Below are 26,158 nucleotides of genomic sequence, written 5' to 3' on the forward strand. Positions count from 1 at the left end.
CTAATGAAATAAATCTGAAATCAACTCAGTTACACCAGGAAACTGATTTTACGTCAGAGTAACTGAGGATAATTTGGACCATTCATTTTAATTGACCTCAGAATTCCTCTTAAAAAAATCTACTGTAATTGGTAGTGTTGTGAACAGGGCATTGATTTGTTATCAATCCCACTGAAAAATAAACCACTAGTACATTCAACCTAGTGCAAATACATTGGCATAAACACAAAAAATGCCCTATATAGTCACTTCTCACTATTCATCACTTCGTAGACAGCAAAACAAGAGGCTTCATCCTCAGTAAAACCAAATCTGCTGCTTTCTCCACTGTTTTGTTAATTATAAGTACAACTTTCATTACATCTCAAACAACAAGTAATATGTGATCATCAGTGCAATGGAAATCCTCTTATGACTTCTCAATGGTACAAAACTGATCTCCTTTGCCATGAGTCTGGATGCAACATCTTTCGCTGGCAAAAGTCAAATGACATCCTCTTGAAGAGGAGACTTTGGTTTCAAGAGACAAAGGTCAGCTTTGGTTGGGTGCACCACAAATGGTGTGTTAAGGAATCCTAAATTGGAACGTTACTGGGCTTTTTTGATCAGCAACAGAGAAAAGTCCCTCATCTCTTTTTCATCTCCCTGCACAGGAAAAAGAGATGTGTCATACATACCGTCAAACTTCTCAGGAACAACGCAAGTGTCATCATAAAACTGCCTAGGTCCCTTTTCGTACATGCAGCCTGTAAGTTGAAAAGAGAGAGGTGTTTATATAAATGATGCATGGAGAAAAAAAGAGATCACAGGCTTAATGCCAGAGGGAACACTAAGTTATACAGGAATCAGATTAATATCCCACATCCTTTAGACACCGCCCAATCCCAACATTTTGGCCTAAGTACAAGGGTGTTTAATTAACATATGCATTCCCAAAAGACTGTTAATCTCCACCTGCTAAAATGAAAAAGCACCCATATTTCTCTATGATTTATTACAAAATGTTTGCTCATTTCCTGTTTGAACTAGCATGGCTTTTATATTTAACCATTAGTTCCTGCAGATCTCCCTGCAAGACTAAGAAGTACCACTCAGCATTTCCTCCTCACACCCACACAGGTCACCCTCACACACTGCTCTTGATGTTCCTTCCAATTAAGATAATTTTGTAAAATTTTATTTTGTCATTAAAAGACACTGTCTACAACCCAGCAGCCTTCCTAGCACACCATTCTGTACACATTCCTGCTATTTCCTATTATGCCCATGTTTTGCCTAACCAACTGTATTGCATATCAATATCAGTTTCACCAGTGCTACTGAGTGAGACAAAACATCTCCTCTCCTGCCGCCCTCTGACCCTCCTTCTGACTGCCTAAGCATTGCAGAAGGCTTTTTGCCTTAAGGTTACAGTGCTTGGTTGGGCTGGTTTCCCACTGTGAAGCTGAGGAGGAGGCCCACCTCAAAATCCTTTTTTCCAATATACTGTTTCCCTGTTCCACAGGCCTGATCTACATTCATGTATTAAAAAAACATTTTGTTTAATGTGCCCAGACAACCAAACAATTCAAACTGCTTTGTGACTGCCCTGTCCTGCCCGTTATTTACTGCTCTATCTTTGTGCCATAAAGTTATCTATTAACTTTGTTCCATATCTTTACTGAAAATATTGAATAGCAACACTCCTGATATCAATTCCTACAGAACTATAATCCATTCAGAGATGATTGCCTGCTGACAGCCTCTTTTAGATCTGTCAGTTGGCCAGGTCTTAATGTATTTAATGTGTACTTTATTGATATTGCTTTGTGCTAACTTCTTAATCAGAATGTAACGCAGAGGCAAATTGAATGCCATAAAAAGTCAAACTATACGATACAAGCATCTTTATCAATCAAACTTTTATTTTCAGTAAAGAACAGAATCAGATTTGACATGACCTTTATTCTGTAAAATTGTTGATTGATTTCCAAATACAGAAAACAAATATTTAGCTAACATCACTGCTTTTTTACGTCATTCATGAAAATTCTGCCACCTCCAACTCCTTACAAGACCATAACATGGATAACATGGGTTTTCCCCTATCTGTGCTATGATTAAAACTAAATCTCTTTTGCCCTTATCCCTGCAGTTTGTTTATATTTTTCCTGATGTCTCTCACCTCCCTTACCAAACTTCTATACTACATATAATTTCATGTAACTAGACTTAGAAATTTCCATCTCCTGTTTTACCTTCCTTTTTAAACGCTATCCCTTTTTTTCTCTCTTTATTTCAACCCAGAAGCAGATGGGATTTTAGCCAGATGTGTTATCTTTTTGCTTCTATCTTTACACTAGCAAATGAAGTCTTCCTGGAAGACTTTGATTCATACGTCTATCTGGATTCTCATCAATCTCAAAACCAGATTCCTCATGTTTCTGAAATTTGCCCACTGGAAGAAAAATAAACCCTAAACAAACAAGCAGAAAATAATATATTGGTAAGACAGATAAACTAAAACAGGACAGCGGAGGCTATAACCTCTCTTTCACAGTCATCTTAGTTCTGTTGGACTTCTTATTTCTAGTACATGTAACGTTCTGTTACTCAGAATTCTTAATTTTGACAATTATGTAAGCTCTGTCCTACTGACATCATTGGGAATTCTGGTATGTCTCAATTTGGGCATAAAGTGCATCAAAACATTGCAAAAGTAATAACAAAAGAAAAAACCCAAAACTTTCACTGAATTTGAAGTATAAAATGGATTGCTTAACACAGTTAACTAAGCCTGTCATGCTAACAGCCTGGAAAATATCACTTGAGCAGAATGGGTTAAACAGACAAATATTTTTTTTTGTCTTCCTTTCAACTGCTAGAGGCCTTGAAAAGCAGAAGGAGTTAAGTTCATAATATAATTGCTTCTGTGCTGATCAACCCATGGCACTAAAAGAAACTACAAAAAAATCAGTGCATCAGAAACTCAACACTGAAAAGGGAAAGAAGGATGATGCAAGTCTTCTCAGAATTAAACCAATGAGCCCCAGATACCTCCAGGCTTTTAATTTTGTTTTTACATTTCGCTCATACAAAAGTGATACATAATAGAAAACTTAACTTCTGTTCTGTTTGGGTGAGCCAGGAAGCCTTCTTGCCTCATGTAAATGGAATGGCAGCTAGGCACTTCTGAAAGGAGAAGATGACAATGCAAGTCAAAAGACTGTCAGGAATAAAAAGTGTGCAGATTATCAATGGGACAAGCTGCAAGCACAACAGCAACAGAAAAGGACACAGCTTATAGTGAGAGGGAACCTGTCAACACACAGCATTTCATAGCAGCCCACACCACGCATGGCCAAGGAGAAAGCCATGAAGTGAGGCTCACAGATCCCACCTACCACAGGCACCTGAACTCCAAACCTCTTGTAATCAACTTTGCTAAAAGCTAACTCCCATGGCAACTACACTTTGGACCATTCACCAAAAAACCCGCACCAGTGACCAAGAATATTTTAAACCCTGTGCTTGTATATCTATCTTCGTATCTAATTCAACCCAAAGTTTTTAATCAATTGTGATGAAAAGACTGCCAGTCACACTTATAAACACTAGATTTACACAAGGAATGTCAAAGTAAATTTAGAGTAGGATAATGCTTTTTAGACTCTGGTTAAGGACTTGAAGGGTTAATGAAATTTTCTGCAGTTGCTAAGCATTTTATCTAGAAATTTAGGTCTATCTATATTACTCTCCATTCTATGTGTTTAAAACAAAAAATGACCCCTTAAAAAAAATACTGTGCATATTCTAAATAATACTGCTATTTATTTGCTCTTCTCCACCTCTACTCAAATCTGCAGGAAGAATGAGAAAAGCCAAATAGAACTAATGAAAAACGTGTTCTTCAAACGTCTTTCTTTTTCTTCCCCTTGTCTTGCACTGTCCCCAAGTAGTCACATCCTGTGCACAGGGACTTGCAAACAGAAACACACCGTAAATGTTTGCCCTTCTAGACCATGTTTAACCTACTTCTTGGATATCAAAAGTCTTGCTCAACAAAGTCTATTTGATCTTGCGATGAACTCCTACCCTAAGCTATGCAATCTGTTACCAGTAACTTGTAACTCTTTAAGAGATGCAAACAGAGGTCGAAAGAGCAGACATTATTTTTCCAACACCGCCTACAGACTCTTTCAGACTGTGATTCCAAATTTCACTGTTCACTGACTAGTGATGAGTATCAAAGATTTGGCAGGATAAGAAAATGAGGTTTTACACTGACTTCACAAACAAGTGAAACACAGGGCAGTAATAATAATAAGTTTCCTCTAACAGTCCATGGTCCCTCTTGCACATCTGTGCCAAACTCTTCATTACCTCCTCTCTCAATTAAACACTGGGTGCCTGCCTCCTCAGGCCTAGAGAATCTCTAATGTCCCAGGCAGCTATTCTGAGCAGCCACAGGAATCAGTGACTCAGTGATCACCCCAGTCAAGTATAGCTCTGCAGGCTAGAAGTCAAGGCTACAAGCAGTGCTTCACCTGCAAGGAATCATTCATGTTAGCAAGTAGATTGAGTTCTAAGAAGAATGGAAAAATCTACGTAAAAAAGAGGAAGCTGTAGAACTGAAACAGATGCTATTTTCTATTTTAGGTAAAGCTTCTCTAGTATTGGCAGCAAAGCCCTTTTTGACTCATGAACTCCGCTCCTGCAAAGTGATAGAGCAGAGTATACTGAATAAAGAATTATGCATGCATCCACAAAGTTGTCTTCTTAGCCAAGTTGGGGTTTCATCTCCCATGCTCTTAAGTCAATTATAATTAACATCTGGAGTCTCTTTAAGGCAAGCATTGTTTGTACCAACATTACTTAATCTTCTGGTTAGCTTGTGCTTAAACAGTCCACAGAGGACCAAAAAAATACAGCAACGAAGAGTTTATTTCTCGTAAAGTAACTAGAGTCTTGTTATCCTAAAGTGCTATCAGTTAATTTATGACTATCAGAGTGGGTCAGACTCTAATCAAATTGTAGAAACATTTCCAAAGTGATTATTCAATCAAATGACTAACATGGTTAATTAGGAGCCATAAACATTGCTCTGAAGTTCATCAAAGTAATGACTTGCCCAGAAAAATTACTGCTAATTAAATTGCCTGCTGCTTTCATTTCTACCTTATCTAATAAAAAGTCCAACCAATGAAATTTAGTATTGCAGTTTTAAATTGTACTAAATGCTTGACTAAGACCCAGAAGTATTTTTACATGCTAAGCGGAGCTACTTCAAAAGAAAACATTTTAGTGCAGAAATTACAGAGCAATTATATGTTTCCTTCTTCTTAAACCATTGTTTCAAGACAACAAATAAGACAGAAGCAGCCATGAAATATTTCCAGGGCAAGATCCAAGAGATGACTGATTTATCATCCTTTTACAAGTTTTGGTCTTTGAAGAAAAAATGTGCCTGGATTTAGACACACAACAAGCTTATTTCAGACTGTTAATGAAGCAATTCACATTGTAAGGTTACAACAGCTCAAGAACAGCAGAGCCCCTTAAAAGAAAATAAAAAACAACAAAACAAAATATCTAAAAATATGGAAATGTAAAAAAATTGCTTATCTTTTATTATTCTTTTGGAATACTTAGGGATCATTCTTAATTGCTCTTCTTATTACAGGAACATAGCAATCATCTTAAAACAATGAATATGGTTTTATATCCTAGACCATGAAACCATTCTTTTCACAATAGGTGCTGTTTTAAAAAGTACACATAATCTAGACACTGCAAAAGTGCTTTCTCATCCAGGACTGTCAGAGAGAAAAATAATGGAAATAAGCTCTGCTAAGCCTCCTTCAAAATACATCGAAGCAGAAAAAGCCAAAACAGACTTGCTCAGGACAAGAAAAATCTGCTATTGAACTTAGCAGGCACAGATTCTAAGTTTCATTATCAAGTAAGACACTTGAGTGGTCCCTTGGTAAGGTAGTTCATACTAATTATCATGTCAGAATTTAAGGGGTTAGGTTGTCTCAGCCCTGTATAACTCAGAGCAAATAAAGAATCCTTAAATCCTCTTTTCTGATTGTTATTCAGAGTTAAGGATGGGATTTTGTTCCCACAATCCCACCCTGTACAGAAAATAACAGAATTTCAGCCTGGGTCCTCAGCCAGAACAGACACAGGGAAGATGGAGCTTCTGCAGCAAAGGGATGAAATGACAAGACTGTATTCTATGGGAGGAAGTGACTGACTGACTTCTTCTGAATGAAGCAGAGCAAAGCAGCAACTGGAAACCTGAACAAGGATTTATTCTTCAGCTGTTCCTGTTTCTGGCTTTACACAGCCTCCCTAACTGAAGGGCAGGTTGTTATGTTACACTCTAACTCTTTTTTAAATTCCTTCTGAATTACTTTTCAGCTTGCTTTATCGACATCAGCTGAAGATCTGGAGGCGCAGGGCACAGCCCATGTGCTGGTGACAAAGCACAGTGCCATACAGAAGCATTGCAAGTGTGCATGTGCAGAGGGACAGGAGATGGAGCCTTAGAAGGCACAGACCACCTGAAACAGGCTGGGAGAAGAAGGGAACTGCCTGCCTGGCCTCACCCTCCCTGTGGCAGCTCAGGTGAAAGCTGTGCTGCACTGGCTAGTCCCTAGTCAGGGAGCCTGTTAACAGGTCACTCAAATTCACCAAATACTCAGCTTACAGTAAAACATGCCTACTTCCCTACAGGTTTAAAACAAAGTGATAATAAGACTGTGACTTTCTAACTGTTTTCCTGCCTACTTTTCCACTTACACTTTATTACCAAGTAAGTCATATTAGAAGCAGATTCCATAAGGAACTGTTTCAAAAGGACCTGGTCCCCAAAACTTTGAAGGGACTTCACTGGAAACCCTGCAATTTCACTTATATCATGTCCTTCTAAATTGTCCTTTTGGTCTGAAAAGTACTTATGTGAATTTTGGCCCCTATTTCATTAATTCAGAGTTTGTGTGTCTACACAGATAGACTTAAATGTGCCACTTTGCCTTCCCATAGACAAGAGATGCTGCACATGCAGATTCCCTCCCATTGTACTACTGGGTACAGAAGGACATGCACAAGTCCCCTGGGTAGCTGGGACAAACCTGGAGTCACTGCCATGTGCCAGCCTGACCCTGTGAACACACCAGCCATCCCTCCGGCGCCTTTCAGGCTTCCCCTGCACAGTACAAGCACTTCTCTGCTACATGAGCAGGTGGTTGGTGTACTGGGAGAGAATTTTACCAAGTGCAGAGACAAAAGTAGCCTTTTAAAAATAAAATGCTCAAACTAGAACACATCATACTTTTGGCATTAAACTTAAAACATCACAATATCACTGCAAATAACTTTTCTGTGCGTGGATTTCCAAGAGCACTGACAAACTGTTTACAAAGAAGCACTTCATCCACCACTGAAACACATTCAGCCTCCTGGTGGAAAGCAGCTGTTTAAAACATCACTGAGAAGTTATGACCAGCTCAAGGGTGAAGATAATAGTGAAAACACCAGAAAAAAGGACCTTTTTAGGTAAGAACGGCAGTTCTTCAGACAAGATCACAACAAATCGCTCAGGTAGCACCAGGAGTCACTAAGAAAAATGCATGATTTGTGTTTTGCAGGGGGAAGTAAAAAAATTATTCTTTTGGATTTTTTTAACCTGTAGAACACATTTAGATTCAAACTCATATCTCCCCAAAAGGAGATATTCAGGTAAAAATACTGGAACTAATTACAAGAATTGCTTAAGCAATTGACCCACCACTCACATGTTGGTGGATCAAGTTTTAGTTCAACCACCTTGAAAAGCTTTATCCCTTCACAAGCTATGTAATGAACCGAGTCCTACAAACTGGTAAAGTCCTGGCAATACAAAAGTCAGCATTATTTTTTTCAGTAGCAGATAAAGCATGAAAAAATGTAGGTGCACTGAAATTACATGGGTGAAAACAAATAAATAAAAAATCTCTACAAATCTATTTTAAAATTAGGCAATCTTTTCCCAAATCATTATGCAATTTAGAAACATTCAGAATGGAAGGTTTTATGCATTTTCTCAGTCATCAGCCTTTGTGCCAGCAATCTAGGAAAAAAAAAACAAACTTACAAGAATGTGCACTCATATATACACGTACACTTCCTTCTAAAAATAGCTGATTAAATTGTTAAAGTTTAATTTCTTACACCTCATTTCACAAAAACTTGTCAGAGAATTAGGTTTGGCCTCACCGGCTCATGTCTAAGTGGAAATATTACACAGATACAGAAAAAACTTTAAGCAAACATCTTCCTTTCCACAACTTTGGTTTTTAGATCTATGACAACATCCAATGCATTTTGTGAGACCAGATGTCAACAGCCTGTCTAGGCGATGTGTAACTTTTTGTACAGCAGAACAGGAAAACAAAGGCTCATACATTCAGCTCTGAATTGAAATTCCACATGGAGCTGATCTTTTGAGCATACTTTAAAATCATGTATTTGCTTTTATTAACCTCAGTAACTGTAAAATGTGTCTTAAACATTGCTCTCCTTTGAATTCAACAAAAGACAGCAGTATTTTCTCTCTCCCTCGCTCCTTTTGTTGGTAATCTTGCTGCAAAAATGTCTGTGTTGCTTTTTCTCCCCCGCCCCATTCCCTGCCTGTAAAATCGAAGTTGGACAAACACTGCACGGCTGAAGTGACATATTTGAATGGAATTCAGACCAACCAGTTCCTGTTTATGTTTCTGATTTGAGAATGTAGCCTTCTCATTCACTATACATTAGAAACACACCAAGGCCATAAATGGTGTCAGGTTGCAGGCAGGCAGGGCCAAGCAGCATTAATCATTACTTTAAGGCAACTGGCAAAAGCAGCAGCTGAGGGAACACTACACCCTTCAGCTCTGCATAAATGGACATTCCAGGGTTTGGTGTTTGTGGGTTGGCTTTTTTTTTTTTCCCTTCAGCATCCATTTTATGAATGAAACTTCAGGCTGCACAGAGTCCATTCATATAAAAGCTATGCTCACAGGGCTCAGTCTCTCGGGATCAATTGGTCTTGAGCAAGGCTGATGTGATTGGTTTAAGGCAGGCTTCAGCCTTCCATTACTGATTTAAAATGCAGCCTGTGTCCATTTGACCTGCCTTAATGCACAAAGAGTAAATCCAGACTGCGCTCTCAATCCTCAAATCAAATCATTAGCCAGTGCCACTTACTGTAACTGTAGATTTAGAGGATATTTATCCATTTCTTTGAAAAACAGGGACTGCAGGACAATTTTTCAGATTGTATTGTCTGCCTTGAAAACAAAAATACATATACGGTCTCCTGCCTGTATACTCTCATTAACTTGGTATTCAGGGTTTCCTTTGTTCACAAAGGTAACATTGCAAAATGAAATAATTCCTAACTACAGATTTATTTCAGGCAGAAATAGTGAATAGAGGAAATCAGCTAGATTGACAGAAAGTGAAAAGTTAAATTTGTGCCCTTCACAGCAAACTTCTGAAGTCCAGGTTTCCCAAGTTTCCCTGTCAGATGCTCATATTTTCTGCCACCACACAGTCAGACAGCAGATTTGTCTTTTAAAAGCAAGCACAAAGTCCAGTGCAGCTTAACTATTGAACAAAATTCATACTCATTCACTGAAACACACAGCAAAGACAAGTTCCCAAAACACAAGGCTGAAATATTTTAAACCACAGGGAAAACTGCAAAACCAAAATTGAGGTGAGGAGAGTTCTTAAACTTCCTAACTCAAGAGCAAACCCTGTCCCTTCTCCCCTCCTGCCTTTATGCCATCTGGATTTTCATTGAGAACAATTGTACTTTTGTATATAAGAATTTCTTTAAGGCCACAAGGAGATGCAGTTCTGAGATGTGTGTACTAAGCACCATACCCAGGAAAAGGATGGAGTCAGTTTTGTTTCACAAAGCATTTTATAAAAATGTGTTCAAAACAGCCTGATTTTTAAAAAGGGGAAAAAAAAAAAGAAAAAAGGAAACTTGGAGAGAGAGCTGGAAGACTTTTGAAGCAAGATACAAAATCTTGAGTCACACTGACAGAGCACACACACAATCCATCTACAGTGATTTAGAGGTGGTGCATTAGTACCAATAAATTGCTTTCCATGAGATGTAGTTATGAGCAAGGGAATGCAACCAATCAAAGAGAAAATTTAGGTTTATGATCAAGAAATATTTCTTAACTGTGAAGTCTATTTGTCTGTGAAATAATCTCCCGGGGGAAAAATAGAAGCAATAATACTTAGCAATCACACAGAACTTTATATTTTCAGAGCACAGTACAAAAATTAGCGAATTCAATCAAAAACAGTAATGGAAGCACCATGACTTGTGCCACTTTAAATGCTGCACTTGTCAATGCATTTAATGCAGCACTGGAGAATATCCTGGAAAAAGCAAACCAGCACTGCCTCCAATTGACTTTTTCTCTTCACACTAGCATCTCCAAATATCTAAAATTTTTCTTCAGCAATACAATAGAATAACAAACTTTTTAAAAAATAAATTGGTGGGGGGAGGAATCAACCTGCAAATAAATAGAAATATTTTTTCCCCTTGAAATTTCAATTCAGCACTTTCTCTTATGCTATTCTGCAAAATCCCAAATTTAAGAATACGTTGGCTGACGCCTAGGGAAGACTGTGCTACTAGGGGTCTTTTTCCACCTTAATACCCACTGATTTGCTTTCCAAAAAACACCTCACCAGGAATTTGAGAGAATTCTTGCATTTTAACCTGTTTCCAATTATTAGGGAAATACATGTATAACATGGATGGCAGAATGCTACCAACATCCTATTCCTGTAAGAGCAAATTTAGGAGGTTAGTAAATGTCATAATTAACAACTTCCTGCACAAACTTTATATGAATCCTTTGCTGCAAATATGATACAGCCTTTTGCTCCATCACTCTTGTCTTGAGAGCACAGGTCAAAACTCTTTGCTCTTTGTGGGAAGGAGAGCAATGCTGCAAACAGCTTAGCAGGAGGAGCCCCTGCTTCATTTGTTACAGGGGATGGACGTTGTCTATGTACTGAAGTTCTCAAGAAAAGATAATACAGCTGAATGGTCAACTTTAGGCCCCAGTAAAGCCATTCCAGCTCCAACAAGTTTTTTCAGAGTAGCCACATTGCTTCTGACACATTTTTGGTATTATGTATTTTTATACTGCTTATACTGAGACCCTTATCTGATGTTCCCATAATTCTTCATCTAGAAACACAAAGAAAGTCCCTAGGAGCTAAGATTTGAACATATGTAGTGCATAATGTTATTTTAAAAATCACCCAGTTCTAATTGGGTATCCAAAACAAGGTTTATGTATCTGATTTGTCTCTCGGCCTCCATTTCTTTTAACAGAGGGGCAGTTGCTCATCCATTCTCACTTGCCAACACAAGGTATTTGCTTGTGAGGCTTCAGGAATTAAAGGGATGAGCAACTCAGAAAGAAAGACATGGAGGCTAATAATTCTGTCTGGAGGGCTCATTCTTTAAGTGATGTGACCAGTGTCTCGGAAGTGACAGGGACAGAATCCAAATTTTCTAAGGTCCGTTCAAGCGTATTAATTGTAAGGCTACCCTGAAATGAAACTGTGAGAACAGCCCTGCCTGTAACACGTTCGGGAAGAATGGAATCTATCTAAATTTCAACAGAAAAATTCCTGGCAATCAGTAAGTAGTACATGCAAGCAACAGTTCCTCCTCTATTCATCTCCATTACAACTGTGGGACAAATTTCAGTTTCCAAAGACATGATTATAAAAAATTCTCAACCAAAATAAATATTTCAATTTTGCAAAATAACTATTTTCAATTGGGCAAAACCAAATATAAGATTTAATAATTTAAGATGTCGCTTTAAAACCTGCTTTTTAGTATTAATTGATACACACACAGCTGGAGTCATACCTTACTATATTTGCAAATACACAACATCATGTAAGAAGGGTTAAGCCTGTGAAGGTCCTGCTCAAAAACAAAGCACAGAAGAGACAAGCTATATCAAGTTTGGCCTTTTTGTTTAAGTACCTGAATACATTACTGAATTCTAGCAGTGCTAACAGTACAGGAACACCCACTATTAGGCCTTGTAAACAAAGGTCTTAGGAAGCCTTTTGGAGTATATTCATTAATTACACAAAATCTCAAACCTCTGTATGTCCCTGGCTGCACTTCTGTGACTAAAGTTGCTAGATTTACCATCAAGTACTAAATACATCTGACTGTCAGACATGGGAAAAAAAAAATCCATGGCAGAAAATGTCTGATTGAACCTATATGATGCACTGTGACTTCTAGAAGCGTGGACGGATAAGGAAGAGCCTCTACACTGTTGACATTTTTCTTTTTCCATTATCTCAAACATCTCCATTATCTCTATTCTGCAGTAGAAATTGCATACCTGCAATTACAATTACAACTAATTGATCTGCCATTTCCCATGTCATAATTAATGTCATGTTTTAATAGAGTTGTAATCATTCTATAATAATGCTTTTCATTCATCAGCTTCCCACAAAGTATAAAAGAACAGTGCACAAAAGCAATGAACTTTTATGAGTCCCTTTCAAAAACATCCCAAAAGGAACATCCCAGTGCATTACAATGAACTTTTTAAATGTGTTTCTATATTCTTATCTGAGCTGCAATAAAATACAATGAGAAAAAAAAGACTTTTTACTCTGGCATTCCTCCTTCCCTGAACATCCATAGGTGAAAAATGAAATCAATGATTCAGTGACAAATACATTATGTTTCCTAAGGGGTTATTTAATGTACTCTTAGCAAGGATGGAAAATGATGGTTTCTGGAGAACAGATGGTAACAAGACAAAATATCAACAGACCACAGTTGTTGACTGCAATTTATGGAGTGTACAGATGTGTCAACTTAAATGCAGTGATTCTGAGGCCAATAAAAGTACTTCCTGATACCAACAGATTAATTTTTCATGACCACTGGTTACACAGCTATTACATTTTTAAAAACTAATCATTCATCTACAAAAGAAGCAACAATTTTGCTTGAAGATAATTATTATAAAGTGGAATGTTGTTCTTGCTGGCACAAAATAAATAGACATGACAGGACTGGATACGAGTTTGTACATCTTCATTTCAGAATAAAATTTCCTGCTTTCTTCCATACAGAATATTCCAAAGACAGATGAATGTTAGCCGCCAGTCCAGATTTAAAGTAACAGTATGCAATAAGGAGATCCTACTTCTGAGCCAAATAAGAAGCATATTTACAAATGGGCCTTTTTTTGACCTTTAATTTAGCAAGATGAATAACAGTGCTTGTGAAGGTTGCAAGGGACTGGCAGTGCCTGAAGCTGCAGTCCCCCATTTATTATCCACTGCCACATGAACTACACAGTCTCTCCCATATGCTCTAGGACCAGAGATACATAACTCCACAAAGCCACAGATCTCAGAACCCTCATCAATGAATGAGTTGAGTTCTGGATCTGATCCTTGTAATTCCATTTCACTTTCATCTTGTCTTATATTTCAGCTTGGAGAAATATTTCACCCCTGGTCCCCTCCCTGTTAAGGGCTAACTCAAATTTTCCTAACGATTGATTTTTTGCTTGTTAAGAATAAGAAAGGAAGCATTTCCAAATTCCCCCATTCTAACATTGAGATCAACTCTACAACAAGCATTTTAAATTAATGAAACCACAAAATACCCCACTAGATAGACAGTGTTAAGTTAGCTACAAAAAGAAAATAAAAAAAACTGTTTTAAACTATATCAAATTGCAAGATAGTCTTTCATGAGCTGAAATTTCAAAGGACACTTAACTCAGCTGTCATATAGCCTTTAGAAAATAAACTGCAAAAGCATCTAGCCAGAGACTGAACAAGAAGAAAAGCCCTGGGAGTACAGCAGCACCAATAAGAAGGGGGAGTCAGACCAAAGTCAGACAGAGCCATCCATTCCCCCTGCCCAAGTCATCATGGATGTGTATGAAAGCAGTGTACCCTCCTCCAGAAGCACAGCTGGGACACGCTGAAATCCCTTCCTTTCAACAGTGGAGCATGCACAAAGCAGGACCGAGGCAGACACTGAAGAGGAGCTGCAGAAATCACTTACACTAAAACTGAACAACATTTTGATTGCATTATCTTGGCTCCATACCAATCAACTGCTTAACCCCACCTACAGCATTCCTCATGTTTTAATCTCAGCTTCTTTTCATACCACCTTTCCAGCTTTCTTCTTTGTAGCTTCCTTCGCCTTGTTACTTGGTACTCATAACTAAATTTCTTTTTTGACTTCTTAATTTTCTCATTCTTTTCCCAAGTATAATATAAATATTATGTTGAAATTTTGTCAAACATTTACAGTATTATTCCCTTGATTTTTCTATCCTTCCTATTGCTTATCTTTTCTATTTTGATCAGAACCTATTGAGAGCAGATTCTGCCACCACCTCCTCTGTTTTGTACTGCCTGTAGAGCAATAAGGTTCCATTCCAGTTGCCCTATAAGCACAATCATAATAAACATTATTAATAGCAACAGTGTATTCTCTACATCAGCAACCTGGCATCTCAGATTATGTACCTCCACAAAACACAGCAGTATGCACAAACTGAGGAGCTGACACCAATTTGGCCGATTCTTCTCCCTCATCGGTTTTATAGCTGTATAAACCCCACTTCAGTGGAGTTACTCCTGATTTAAAGTAATGCAAGCAAGAGGAGAAAGAGTTCTCTATTTCTGGCACACAAATGGAAGAACTCATAAAATGGAGCTCACAAATTCAAAGATGAGATAGTGCAGAACAAGTTCCCTCTTAACAAAGCAAATTTGCACCCATTACTTTCTTCCTCAACTTCTTTAATGTTTCTGGACAGAGATTTCTAGAAAATGAAGCCTTTTAAAGAGCAAGAAATGGTGGCACAAGTCACACTGTATTATGTAGCAATCTTAATACTTTGTAAGCTGTCTCACACATAATTTGTGAGATGTGTCAAAAGAGCAAGTTTCAATTCATACAATCAAGACATCAATAGCACTGGCTTGGAGTGAAATATTGTTTTGCTATGCAGAACTAAAGGAGAATCCCACCTACCTGAATCATATGCAAAATCCCTAGGTTCCTGTTTAATCATCAGAGGAGGGGGAAAATTTTGACTGGCTGCACTGCCAACCATAGCGTTGTGTTCATAAACTGGATCGTGGTACTCCTGCTTAAAACCTTGAGGCGGGAAAGGGATGTTTGGTTCAGACATCTGGCGCTGATATATTGGACGTCCTTCCCTTGGCATTGCAGGCAAAGGTGGGAAAGAATTGCAAGGTTCAGAGAGCTGGCGGCGAAATCTAGAACACAAATTAGAGAGGTCATGTAAAGGACTCCAGCTACGTTCCATTTCCCAAAGATCTTCAGAAGTCGTTATTAGTGGCTGTATCACTTTCTCAAAAACCAACATTTTGCTTATGATCATGCCAAGTGCTCCCATCAGGGTCACTGTCTCTGTACAAAAGCGGCAAGCAAAGAAACAAAAATCCCACCTATTAATACCAGCTCCAAGGCTTGTCCCCACCACAGGTCAATATCTTTGCTTTCAATATCTTTGCTTTCAATATCTTCCCTCAACAGAAGAGGCAAACAGGAAATGCACCAGCTCCAAAACAGTAGAAAGACTGACATTCTACCACAGTGACATGAAGGAGATGTAGAATTCTCTGCTCTTTCATAAACGTTAGCAACATCTTGCTCCTACTCTAATATACTCTTACCCATCTTACTGTTACACAGAAATCATTCTGACCACAATAAACACATTTTTTATAGAGTATTGTCTGCTCTAACATTTGGAAACATTCCAGAGTAAAAGTCCACTGTTCTGGGGTGGTGTCGTGAGAGATCGATTCACAAGGATGGCACTGGACTCCAGCTGTAACAGGAAGGGAATGTCAGCACCCCTGTTAAAGGAGAGGGTGCAAATTTTTGCTACAACAATTAATTACCCTCCAGCTTTAACTTTTCCCCTTGGTTATTTCTACATGAAAGTTGTAATCTGTACAAGCCACACTGCCATTTGGTATTCCCAAATGCTTTTCAGTAGGCAAAAACAGAAGAGAATTTCAAATTATCTTGTTTTACATGAAATGCTACTCTCAAGAGCCTATGCTTGTTTTCTCTTCCATAAAACCTATCTAACTGAACTAAAAGGCCTGAATGTAATTACTTGGACATCTGCAGGTTCAGAATCATACAGAAGAATACCAGGATGCTTTTATCCCACTGGACCCTGATGAATTGCATGATGTCTTCCAGTTATCTCCTGCAGATTACCACAGTAGTAATCACCACAGCAGTAATATTGTGTCCACACTAACCAAGAGCAAATGCAATGCTCTTGCAATACAAACTGCTTACCAGTCCCGTTATCACTTATTACAAACAAGACACTTAAAAATATCCCAAAAAACTTGTGCCTTTCTTTGGAAGCTTCTTTTCACACTGTCACAGAAAAGAAAAATGGAGACCAAATCATTCCTGAGCTTCCTGTACTTCGGGTCTGAACCAGCTTTGATTCACGCAAGCAAAAGACTTTCTTTTGGAGAAAACTGTGTGAGTGAAGTACAATGCAGGAGTTTGATTGCACGAGCAATAAAACCCTTGACTATCAACTCATAGGTAGTACATATTTCTACAACAATTTAAACTCTATTACCATCTGTCATAATACTGCTGTAACTTATTCTGACAAATATTTACTACCACAGCTTAATTATAAATACTGTGGAAACTACAGAGATAGAAACTATTACCATGCAGTAGTGGAGACAAAATGAATTTTTCCAATGCTACTGTAAATACTATAATTTTTGCGGTAGAAAGAGTACTGTGCTGTAACATTGGGGTTTGCAATTCCACCTACACCTGCAGAAAATAAACTTAGAAACTCAAATGTATTATGAAACAGTTAGGCTGACTGGCACTGCATTCATTTCCTTTTTTTCCTTTTTTCATTAGCCAAAAAAAGAAGCAGAAATTATCATTAAGAACTGTCAAGGAGTGAATCAGAAAATTGCAACTTGAAGATAAAATAAGAAACAGGCTCACTCACAAAGCCTCAAAGGAAGTTAATAATACTTGTTGTACTGGAAGCTTTGTATGGAATCAAGCCATTTGTTTATACAAGTGGATTTGTTTCCTGTTGGTACTTGTTAGGACCACTTATCGTTCATATACTCATGCCCTGTATGAAGATGTATGGGCTGTATGTACTAGATATTAATGCTATCCTGTGCCACCAATGCATGCTCCAAAAACATTGTGCCTTGAGTTATAGATGCTTATATGAACTCACATAGGCAGGTCATTTGTTTAAGGGACATTTTCTGAATACAGTCATTGTAGTAGTATCTCACCTTGTAAATCATAAAAATTTGAGTTTCACAAAAATATGAAGTACATGTTTGCTTCATACACAAGATTCAAAATAAACAAGAAAATGGGAAAAAATATCTCCCACTACAATTCCATCTTTCTTTAAAAATGGAGAAAAATGAGATGATTTTTTTTCTTCCTTGAGTCAGCTATTTTGGACTTTACTAGAACACATAATGTTCTATAATAGAAGGGAAGCATTAGTGCAAAATGCCCTAAAGAACATGGATATCAGAGATGGGGAGGGAGCAGAAATTATGTAAAGAGCCTACAAAGCTTGCACAAAACAAGGGTTGTGGGTACAGAAACTATATTAGGATGTATGCAAATGTCTATAAATACTGAAGTTAGGGTTGACATACCGGTTCAGTTCTTTACAAGTAGCTTTATAACAAAATATTTCTTTTCATCTGAAAAATCTTACTACTGTTCTCTGCACATCAGCCATTTAGCTTCAGCTGATTTCAGTCTCCTGGCAGCTTGACTTTGGTGTATGTACAGGAACACATTTATCCACCCTCCTGTAATCTAATCCACTGCCTGCCTTCAGTGGGGGCCTTTATGGCTAGACCACAGTCCACAGCTGGGGAGGAGATGGGGACTATGGCAGGTGAAGGGGCCAATTCAGTGTTTCTTGATGGCCAGAAGGGCTTGTAGAGAACCTTGGTGGTATTTAAAGCTATCTCAGCAGAGCACAAAACAGCAATATTAACGTTAGCAACCTCCTTCAAAAGTGATCTGCACAAATCCCTGGAGATAACAGCCCTTATTAGAGCAGAAACATGCAAATCACACTCCCAACAACTGTTTCTCTTTTCAGGTCTTTCTTAATTTGATAATGGTTAAGAGGTAAAACAAGTTTCTGAACATATATCTCTTTACACACCATTGGAATTTTAAATGTTCGAGGGCAATCAAAACTCAGCATACAAAAACAGGTTCATGCAATAAAGGCTGGAGTAAACAGAATTCCACAAACAAGTGCTTGGGCTGAAAAAACAGGGGAATCCACTGAACATATCTGTTGCAAAACTGAGCTAAGACAGTTGTCTGGGGATTTCTAACATATCAAAACAAAACAGGGTGACTTAAGGACAGTTTAAGCTTTAATTCTAGCCTCTAACTCTTGTGGCTTTTACTCAGACTAATGTTATTTAAGCACGGTTTATGTTGGCATCTTTTTTTGAAACACTACATTACAGAAGGGCTTGGAAAAACGATCCACCCTCCTAAAGAATATTCTGAAGCAGGAACACTGCAACATAGCCACTTATCCCTTAGATAGGTGAACTGCTTAGCAAGAGGCCAGATATTTATAGCTAGGAACATGCTTGCTAGTGACTTCATCACCTTGAAGGGCTTTCTAGCCTCAAGTGAATCACAGAGCTAGAGAAGAGCTCAGGTTGGAAGGGACCTTGAAAAAATATTGTGTCCAGCCTTTCGTGGGAAAGGGAGCCTAGATGAGATTATCCAGCATACTGTAATCACCCTCACAAGACAGAACCAACATGTAATTTAAATTCCGTCACTGCCAATATGAACTCATACACTAGTGCACCAAGCTGGGTGCCAGCCTTTCATGAACACACACATTTCTGACACTACCAACCTTGCTGGTTTCCACCTTGATCCCCCAGCCTAAAAGGGAAGAGCTGCGGGCAGGAAGCCAGTATTACCCTATATAAGGGCCACAACTGAACACCTTCCCATGTTTTGTGTTTTACCTGTGATCCATGGGGAAGCTGTTGTCTGGAATGGACTGGGATGGAGGGAGGTGGGCAGGGAAGACGCGGTCAGGTTTCGGGGTCTGGGCGGAGTTTGGGGAGGCATGGTGCAGCGGCGACACGGGAGTGCTGGATGGCGTCGGTGGGTTGGAGGGCCTCATTCCCACTTGTGGCTTCTGATCATAGGCACTATTAGTAAAGCAAGGGAAAAGCAAGGTAGGTTATTTTTTCCAAAGAAAGAAGAAAAAGCAAAACCGTAGCATCTACATCCAGAAAAAAATCACCACAAGTGCCCCATTTAGAAGCTTTTGATTATAGTTAACTTAGGAACCAGTTTTGGGCAGAAGAATTCTCAACTTTACACTAGGAAGAGCAATGAAGAAGTCATGTTAGAGGCAAGTGATTTAGCACAGCATTTGCTTCTCTGAGACACAGAAATGTATTTTTAAAGGACTCCGTCTTACAGTCACATTCTAACAGGAGGTATACAAAATACATAAAAGTAGAAGCACCTGGACTAGAGCACAAAGAGCTGACAGTGCCTGTCAAGGCTCTTTTTCTTTTGCACAAACCACAAAGTGAGACAGTAAAACAATACAGCCAGAGGGAAGTGATCTGACCCAGAAAAACAATGGTATGCTGGCTTAGCTACCCATACTGGGATGTCAGCAGCCTCTCCTGACAGGTTTTTTTACCCCTCTCTCTCTCAAACTGCTGGTCCTACAAATACATGGATGCTATTTTCAAGGGTGTCTCACATCAGGAAAGGACTTGAGAACACTTTGATCATCCCTGTTTCTAACCAGGAGAAATGCAGACATTAGGAATAGTAAGCACAAGCTTGCACACTTTTCTACATCAGCTCCCTTAGCACCCATCAAATCCATCAACGGATTCATTTGATTTTTGAAACCAAAATCACTCCTTATAACTGGCAAAAGTGCCAGTCTTTTCCTTTTTTTACCCCATTCATATCCAAAAAGTTAAATGCTATAATGCTTTAAGTGCTAACAGTTTTCATACTACATTGATGAGAATCAAAGCTAGATGAAAGATTCTAAAATAGACTGAAATGTCAATAAGAAATCTTTCACAGCTGACACTAAAGGAAGGAGTGACATGTAAATGCAACCAAAAGAAAGTCAATAAGGAATGAAGAGGTATCAAGCCCCTCCACCCCCCACAAATAAATAAAGCTTTTATTAACTATGCCTATAAAAGAAGACAACTTGCTTTTGAATGCAACTAATGAAACACTGTTTTAAAAGGTAATCACCCAGGAATATACACATACAACATCTTCACAATTTGTCAAATACCTAATGTGTTGCTCAGACCTGCCAATCCCTTGCCTTTTACACAGATCTCTCTTTCCTAATGCACATAATGCATTTTGAAAGTACTTTCAACACAGCTCACAGAAAACAAGATATTCCTTTCTTCTATTTCATGCTTGTACCCTGGGTTTTTAAACTCTGGCTAGCTCCCATGGAGGAGGAATGGAGGATGTGCATTTTGATGAAAAACACTGCTTTAAAATTATTATGTAAGTGTTTGACACAACTGTAAACAAATCCATCAGTGTTCATCAGCTAAATGCATTATCTCATCAGTCTGTTATCTGCTGAAGAGGTAACTTTTCTAAGATCTCTATTATGGCTTTATTACTCTTTCGTCAGTCCTCATTTAAGCCAGCAGTTCTCACTGTAAATATGCTCCTAATTACTTTACCTGACATTGTACAGGCACTTTTCCCCATAACTGAACTTGAATGGTTGCTCTTGACTGCAAGCGGAGCCAAGTTCCGAACATGGGCTATGGGGTTCCTTCTTGATTTTCACAGGGAGACCATGAAAAGCCACTGGAAAGAGAAGGACAATGCAATTAAAACCCAAGTACAATATCAACAATTAGCTTTCCCAAGTAAGCTTGACGCTGCTAATTAAACACATGATTAATTAAACAATTGTAATAATAAAAACAATATAGGAAATAAACATTTCAAATATTTCTTTGAGTGTCAACTGAAAAATAGACACCAGAGATCCTTCACATTGGCTATTATCACTTCTATTGTTTAATAGAATGATGGCCAGCATCCCATCTCATTAGCAGGAAAATAACAGCCCACTTATATTTGGCTTAACTACTGTAAATGTTGTCAGAGGCAAAATACTTCCCAGGCACCAAATGTTTCTAAGTAATATCAGAGGTTGCTTTTAGCTATAAATGCAATAGTAGTCCACTTCAAAGAGTGTCACACAAACGACTCCAAAACAAATTTAAGATATATCAGCCTCAAGTGTATGAGCAGTTATGTTTTCGTCCCACAGAATGCTTGAAAATTTGCAGTGAAACCCCTTGGAACTGGATTATTATATGCACTTTTAATTATAAATAACATCATTAAAAAAATCAGAATAAATGGTTTAAGTAATTTTTCTTAAAAATAAGATAAAAACCTGGCCTGACGAAATTCAATAGTAGATGTGATATAGACACAAGCAAAAAAAACAAAGTCATATTTTTTAAAAGCTAAAAAAACCCCAGAGGGGGTGTGACAGAAATGCAGCATTAATTAGAAGCACAATGTGGTCTGTACTAAGGGAAAGGCCAAAGGTAAAGGCAAGGTTAACCAGCAAATTAGTTTACACCAGACAACTTTCCTTATTTCATATCCAATCTTAACCAAAATTAAAGCAGAAGAAAATTCAAAGTTCACCTGACACTGACAGACCTAAGTAAGTGGCTAGGAGGACAAAGGACTAAAAGACAGTCATGTAACGGCTTGAAAACACATCTTTCAAGTTTTAAATAAAATGAGGTTGTTAATGCATTTTTGAACTCCAAGATGCCTAGAATTCAGAGATAATTTTATCACTTTGATGTTGTCACCAAAACACCATAGTATGAACATCACATTCCAGCCTGACATAGACACTTGTATCTCCACAAAAATCCACGTACATGCAGCAGTTCCTGTTAGGGAATCTCAGCAAAAAGCCAGGCTATCATTATATACCATCAAGTAGCATCTTACCCCTTGTCTTGCACCCGAACTTGGGAAAGAAGATTTGTTACAGACTACATATCTTCTGATACTAATGCATCTGCATACACATGCCAGGGCTCAGGGGGGAGATAAATGAAATGCTGTCTAAGAAGTGAGCATCAGAACACTAAACTCTGGCATCTGTGAGCAAGGTCTGGATTCCAGACTTTTGCATTGGCTTTTCTCATGGTTAGGCAATGTTCAGAGAACTCTTTCACAAATAGATCCTCTCATACCCTATTACATGACACCTTCTACTACCGCCTTTCAGTTGAGTCATCTGCAACATGACACTATTCAATTTTGACACGTATTTTCACAAAACTCACAAGAATTAGCAGAAAACTCCTATTCAGCTATTATATTTTGTGGACAATACCACAAAAAGTTATGTGGAAAGATTAGAAAGGAGAAGCAGACAATAAAACATATAGAAATGCATATGCACAGCACAACAGCTTAGAAAACAGAGATGGAAAATGTGAACATCACAAAAAGAAAATAATTCTTCCTGAATAAAACTGTCTGAACTTGCACTAAAAAAAAGCCCACATGGACTTCTTGAAAAATGATTCTCAGACTTAATAACATGGCAAAATGCAGCTCAGTCAGTTTTCCAAAGCAATCACAAAGCAGGCTGATATCCAGTAGTTTGTTTCAGCATGCTTCTAGTGAACTTTTACTGCTGACTGTCCTTTGTACGTCTGGTCAAATAATGCATGCATATACATTTAATGTATATGATGGGCCCCACAACTCTGGGACGCTGACTCCAAAGCTAAGGTAGGCAATCTCTTTAACTTGAATCAAAAAATAAAACACAACTGCAACAAGACTCTTTTTTAAAGCCAGTATCACATATTTGCACAAAGACCACATGCTGCTCTTTTTTTTTTTTTTTTTTTTTTTTACTTTGCTACTTCCTTGGAGTTAATCTGTTATGAAAAATTACTTCCCTTATTTATTTTTAAATAACGGGAGTACAGAGACTCCCACACTGCAGCCCTGTGCGGAGAACTGGCTGGGTATTTCATCACAGCGCTGAGAGCCTGAACGTCTGCTAACAGGCAGTTTTCCAGCTCACTGGCACAGGCACAAGTGAAAGCAGCACATTCATTTTGTGCAATTTGCTTTACCTTCCCACATGGAGTTGGTGCATGTAAAAGGCTGTTAAGTACTAAATTATTCCTTATCAAATCACCATCATCTGGAGTCATGATCAACACTAATTAAATTACTTTCACTGAACACGGCTCCAGCCTGCTGCCTCAACTGCGAGGTACATTTTATTTTGCTTACTGTACAGTCCTAGCAAGGTACAGGGCACACTGCTAGAAGGCATCTCTGCTGTAGTTTTAATTAAAGTTTACCTCACCTTCCTACCAGCTTTATAAGCTAGGGTAAAGTGTATCAAATCAAGTAGGTTAACACCTTCACTTCATTTAGAGAAAGCATTACAGACCAAAGTGATTTTATATTAGATCTTTATCTTAACTACAGCCAGAAAGATAATGTAGCTGTAAAATTTAAAGCCTTCCTCGGGCAGTCCCCTGACACAGTCACCATGCTAAGCTTTATCTGTAACTCCACTTTTAGAGGTAGAAAGGAAAAAAGATAGGCTGATAAAAATACTTACTGCTTTTTGGGGGCTTTCTTGAAGGCTACTTGCCCTTTCAGGACATGTCTTAAGTGTGGCTGAAGATGACAGACTTATTTTAACTATACAATTTCAAACATTCAAAGCAGTTTTCATACCGTCACTGAAACCCTTTGCCCGTCACTTCTGATTTTAGTGTGACTCTCATTCTATAGTGCACCTATTAAAAGAATTTAAACATACACTCTTTTGCTAAACCAGATTTTATATTATGTTCTCAATCTTCTTTCTTTTGAGGAGAGCAGGGTTGCTTATTTATACAATCTAATTTTAGTGCAGCATACCAGCTACCAACACATTCATATTAACAAAATGACATTTTAAACAACCATCTCCTTACCACTTCTTTCTTCCTGATGGCAAATTCATTTTACTTAACCCCAGAACAAGAGCCTCAACCCTATTAAAGTAAGGGGCTCTCTGCCTTAATAATGGTCTTATTAAACAGTGACCAAGGGCCAAGATTTCATCCCCAGTGATTACTTACAGATAACTACCTCCGAACTTGAAAGGCAAACAATCCTACAACGTGTATTTAGATGGATGCCTTCAACACCTCCTCTCAACTACCACGCAAAGTCAGGCTTATCGGTATCAGAAACAGACCCTTGCCCCACAGACCCTGTCTGGAGCATCTCCAAAGCCAACACATAGATATAAGGCAAGCATGACTGCTGCCACATATTGCAAATTGATGAAGGTATAATAAATTACTGTATGCATATTCTCTGTGCATAAATATGTCTATTTATATCTGCAGAGTAAAAGGGCTTGCATATTATACATAATGTGCTGCTGTACAGAACTAGATTTTATACAAAGCCATAATGATTTCACCACAAAGTAAACTCACATGTAACATGCAAAAACATGGGGTGGAAACTGCCATCCATCCTTCAGAAGTGCTGTTCTACTTTGCTATCTGTCAACAGTCTAATCCCTGAACATTTTGTTCATAATAACACCCAAAGAATGAAGAACCGCACCACTCAAATGAAGAACAATTTTATTAAGAACTCTGAAGTCAAAGGAGGAATTGGTTTGTCTCAGAGGAGTCTGATATGTACACTTTCTAGCCTGAGAAACAGGAAGTGTACCACCTCTGTACAAACAGAACTGAATCTACTTCTTTTGAGAAAGCCCTAAAATGTACTGCATTAAGCAATGGCTTAAAATATTTTTCAATTCAAGAGGTGACTATTCAAGATGAAGAGGAAATTAGGAATATGTTATATGAAATGGCAAGTCATTTCTCCTTTGAACAAAAAGTAACATTTTAACTTTCAAACTTCAGATTCCTGTCCAGAACACATGATAAAATCTTATTTCTGAGGAAGAATGGTTTTAAACATACTTTAAAAAGCCACAAAATATAACTGGTAATTCAGTGATGTTGGCTAATGGCAGGCAATGCTTACTCTACTGACCAAAGAGACAAAGATGTCCTATCCACACTTATGGGTCAGGAACATTTACTATATGGTATAAAATCAATTGACAGCAGTTGATTTTGTACCACACTTGCTCCTGATAGTGAACTCTGATGTCTCTTAAGTAATACTATATTCACACGTATTACATTTGAGGTTTTTGAGTACCTGAAGAGAAAAGAAAGAAACAGTAAGTCATGGCCTAAACATGCTGTTTCTGAGCTGTTTTTCAAATTTATGCTCCAAAATCATTCTCTAAACCAAATTCTGTAAATAAACTCACTAATTTTTATCATTAATTAAGGCAAAATGGTTAATATGCAATGTAAGTTTTGAGAGATTTCTTGAACATAGTTGAATATAGGGGACTTGACTCAACAGCAAGATGAAAAGACAGAAGTCATAAAAATACTTAAGTTGATACCACTCCAACTCCAGGTACTAGACTGACTGAGGTGAACCAAGATAATACTTGGTAAAATTTCAAATGCAAGAAGGAAAGGCCCCTGTACTGATAAAGGCAACACTGTCACACTCTAAATCTATCTCTCGATACATACAGCAATGCAGCAGGCACTTCAGATACATCAGAGTCTCTCCAAGATTCTTTTCCAGTACATTTACTTCTGCCAAGCCCTCCCCTTCCCCCAACACACAAAAATCCATTACTAAAGGGTCTAATCTCAGCTATCAGCACAGAGTGCCTTTTATGGAGCCATTAAACCATTTCTCTTGTTTACAGTGCCTGAAGAAAGATGTGAATTATGTCTGTGACAAAACAGGCGATAACATTTCTAAACTGCTATCAAAATGCAAACTGAAACACACTTAAGGACAGGGACCCTAATTCATGTTTTTGCC

General features: G+C 38.1%; 1 protein-coding gene across 3 annotated transcripts in view; it reads right to left on the reverse strand.

The window, feature by feature from the left end:
- Positions 1-26,158, reverse strand: part of ETV1 (ETS variant transcription factor 1) — a 65,892-nt gene that overhangs the window by 11,136 nt on the left and 28,598 nt on the right. For all 3 annotated transcript variants that reach the window (XM_058800226.1, XM_058800234.1, XM_058800241.1), the window contains 5 exons: positions 20,890-21,019; positions 19,159-19,347; positions 15,107-15,354; positions 3,103-3,171; positions 678-746 (listed from right to left, as the gene is read on the reverse strand). In XM_058800226.1, the coding sequence (XP_058656209.1) occupies positions 678-746; positions 3,103-3,171; positions 15,107-15,354; positions 19,159-19,347; positions 20,890-21,019 (705 nt within the window). The remainder of the gene's footprint in view (positions 1-677; positions 747-3,102; positions 3,172-15,106; positions 15,355-19,158; positions 19,348-20,889; positions 21,020-26,158) is intronic.

This window comes from Ammospiza caudacuta, chromosome 1 (genome assembly GCF_027887145.1).
Source record: "Ammospiza caudacuta isolate bAmmCau1 chromosome 1, bAmmCau1.pri, whole genome shotgun sequence".
In the NCBI taxonomy this organism is placed as follows: Eukaryota; Metazoa; Chordata; class Aves; order Passeriformes; family Passerellidae; genus Ammospiza; species Ammospiza caudacuta.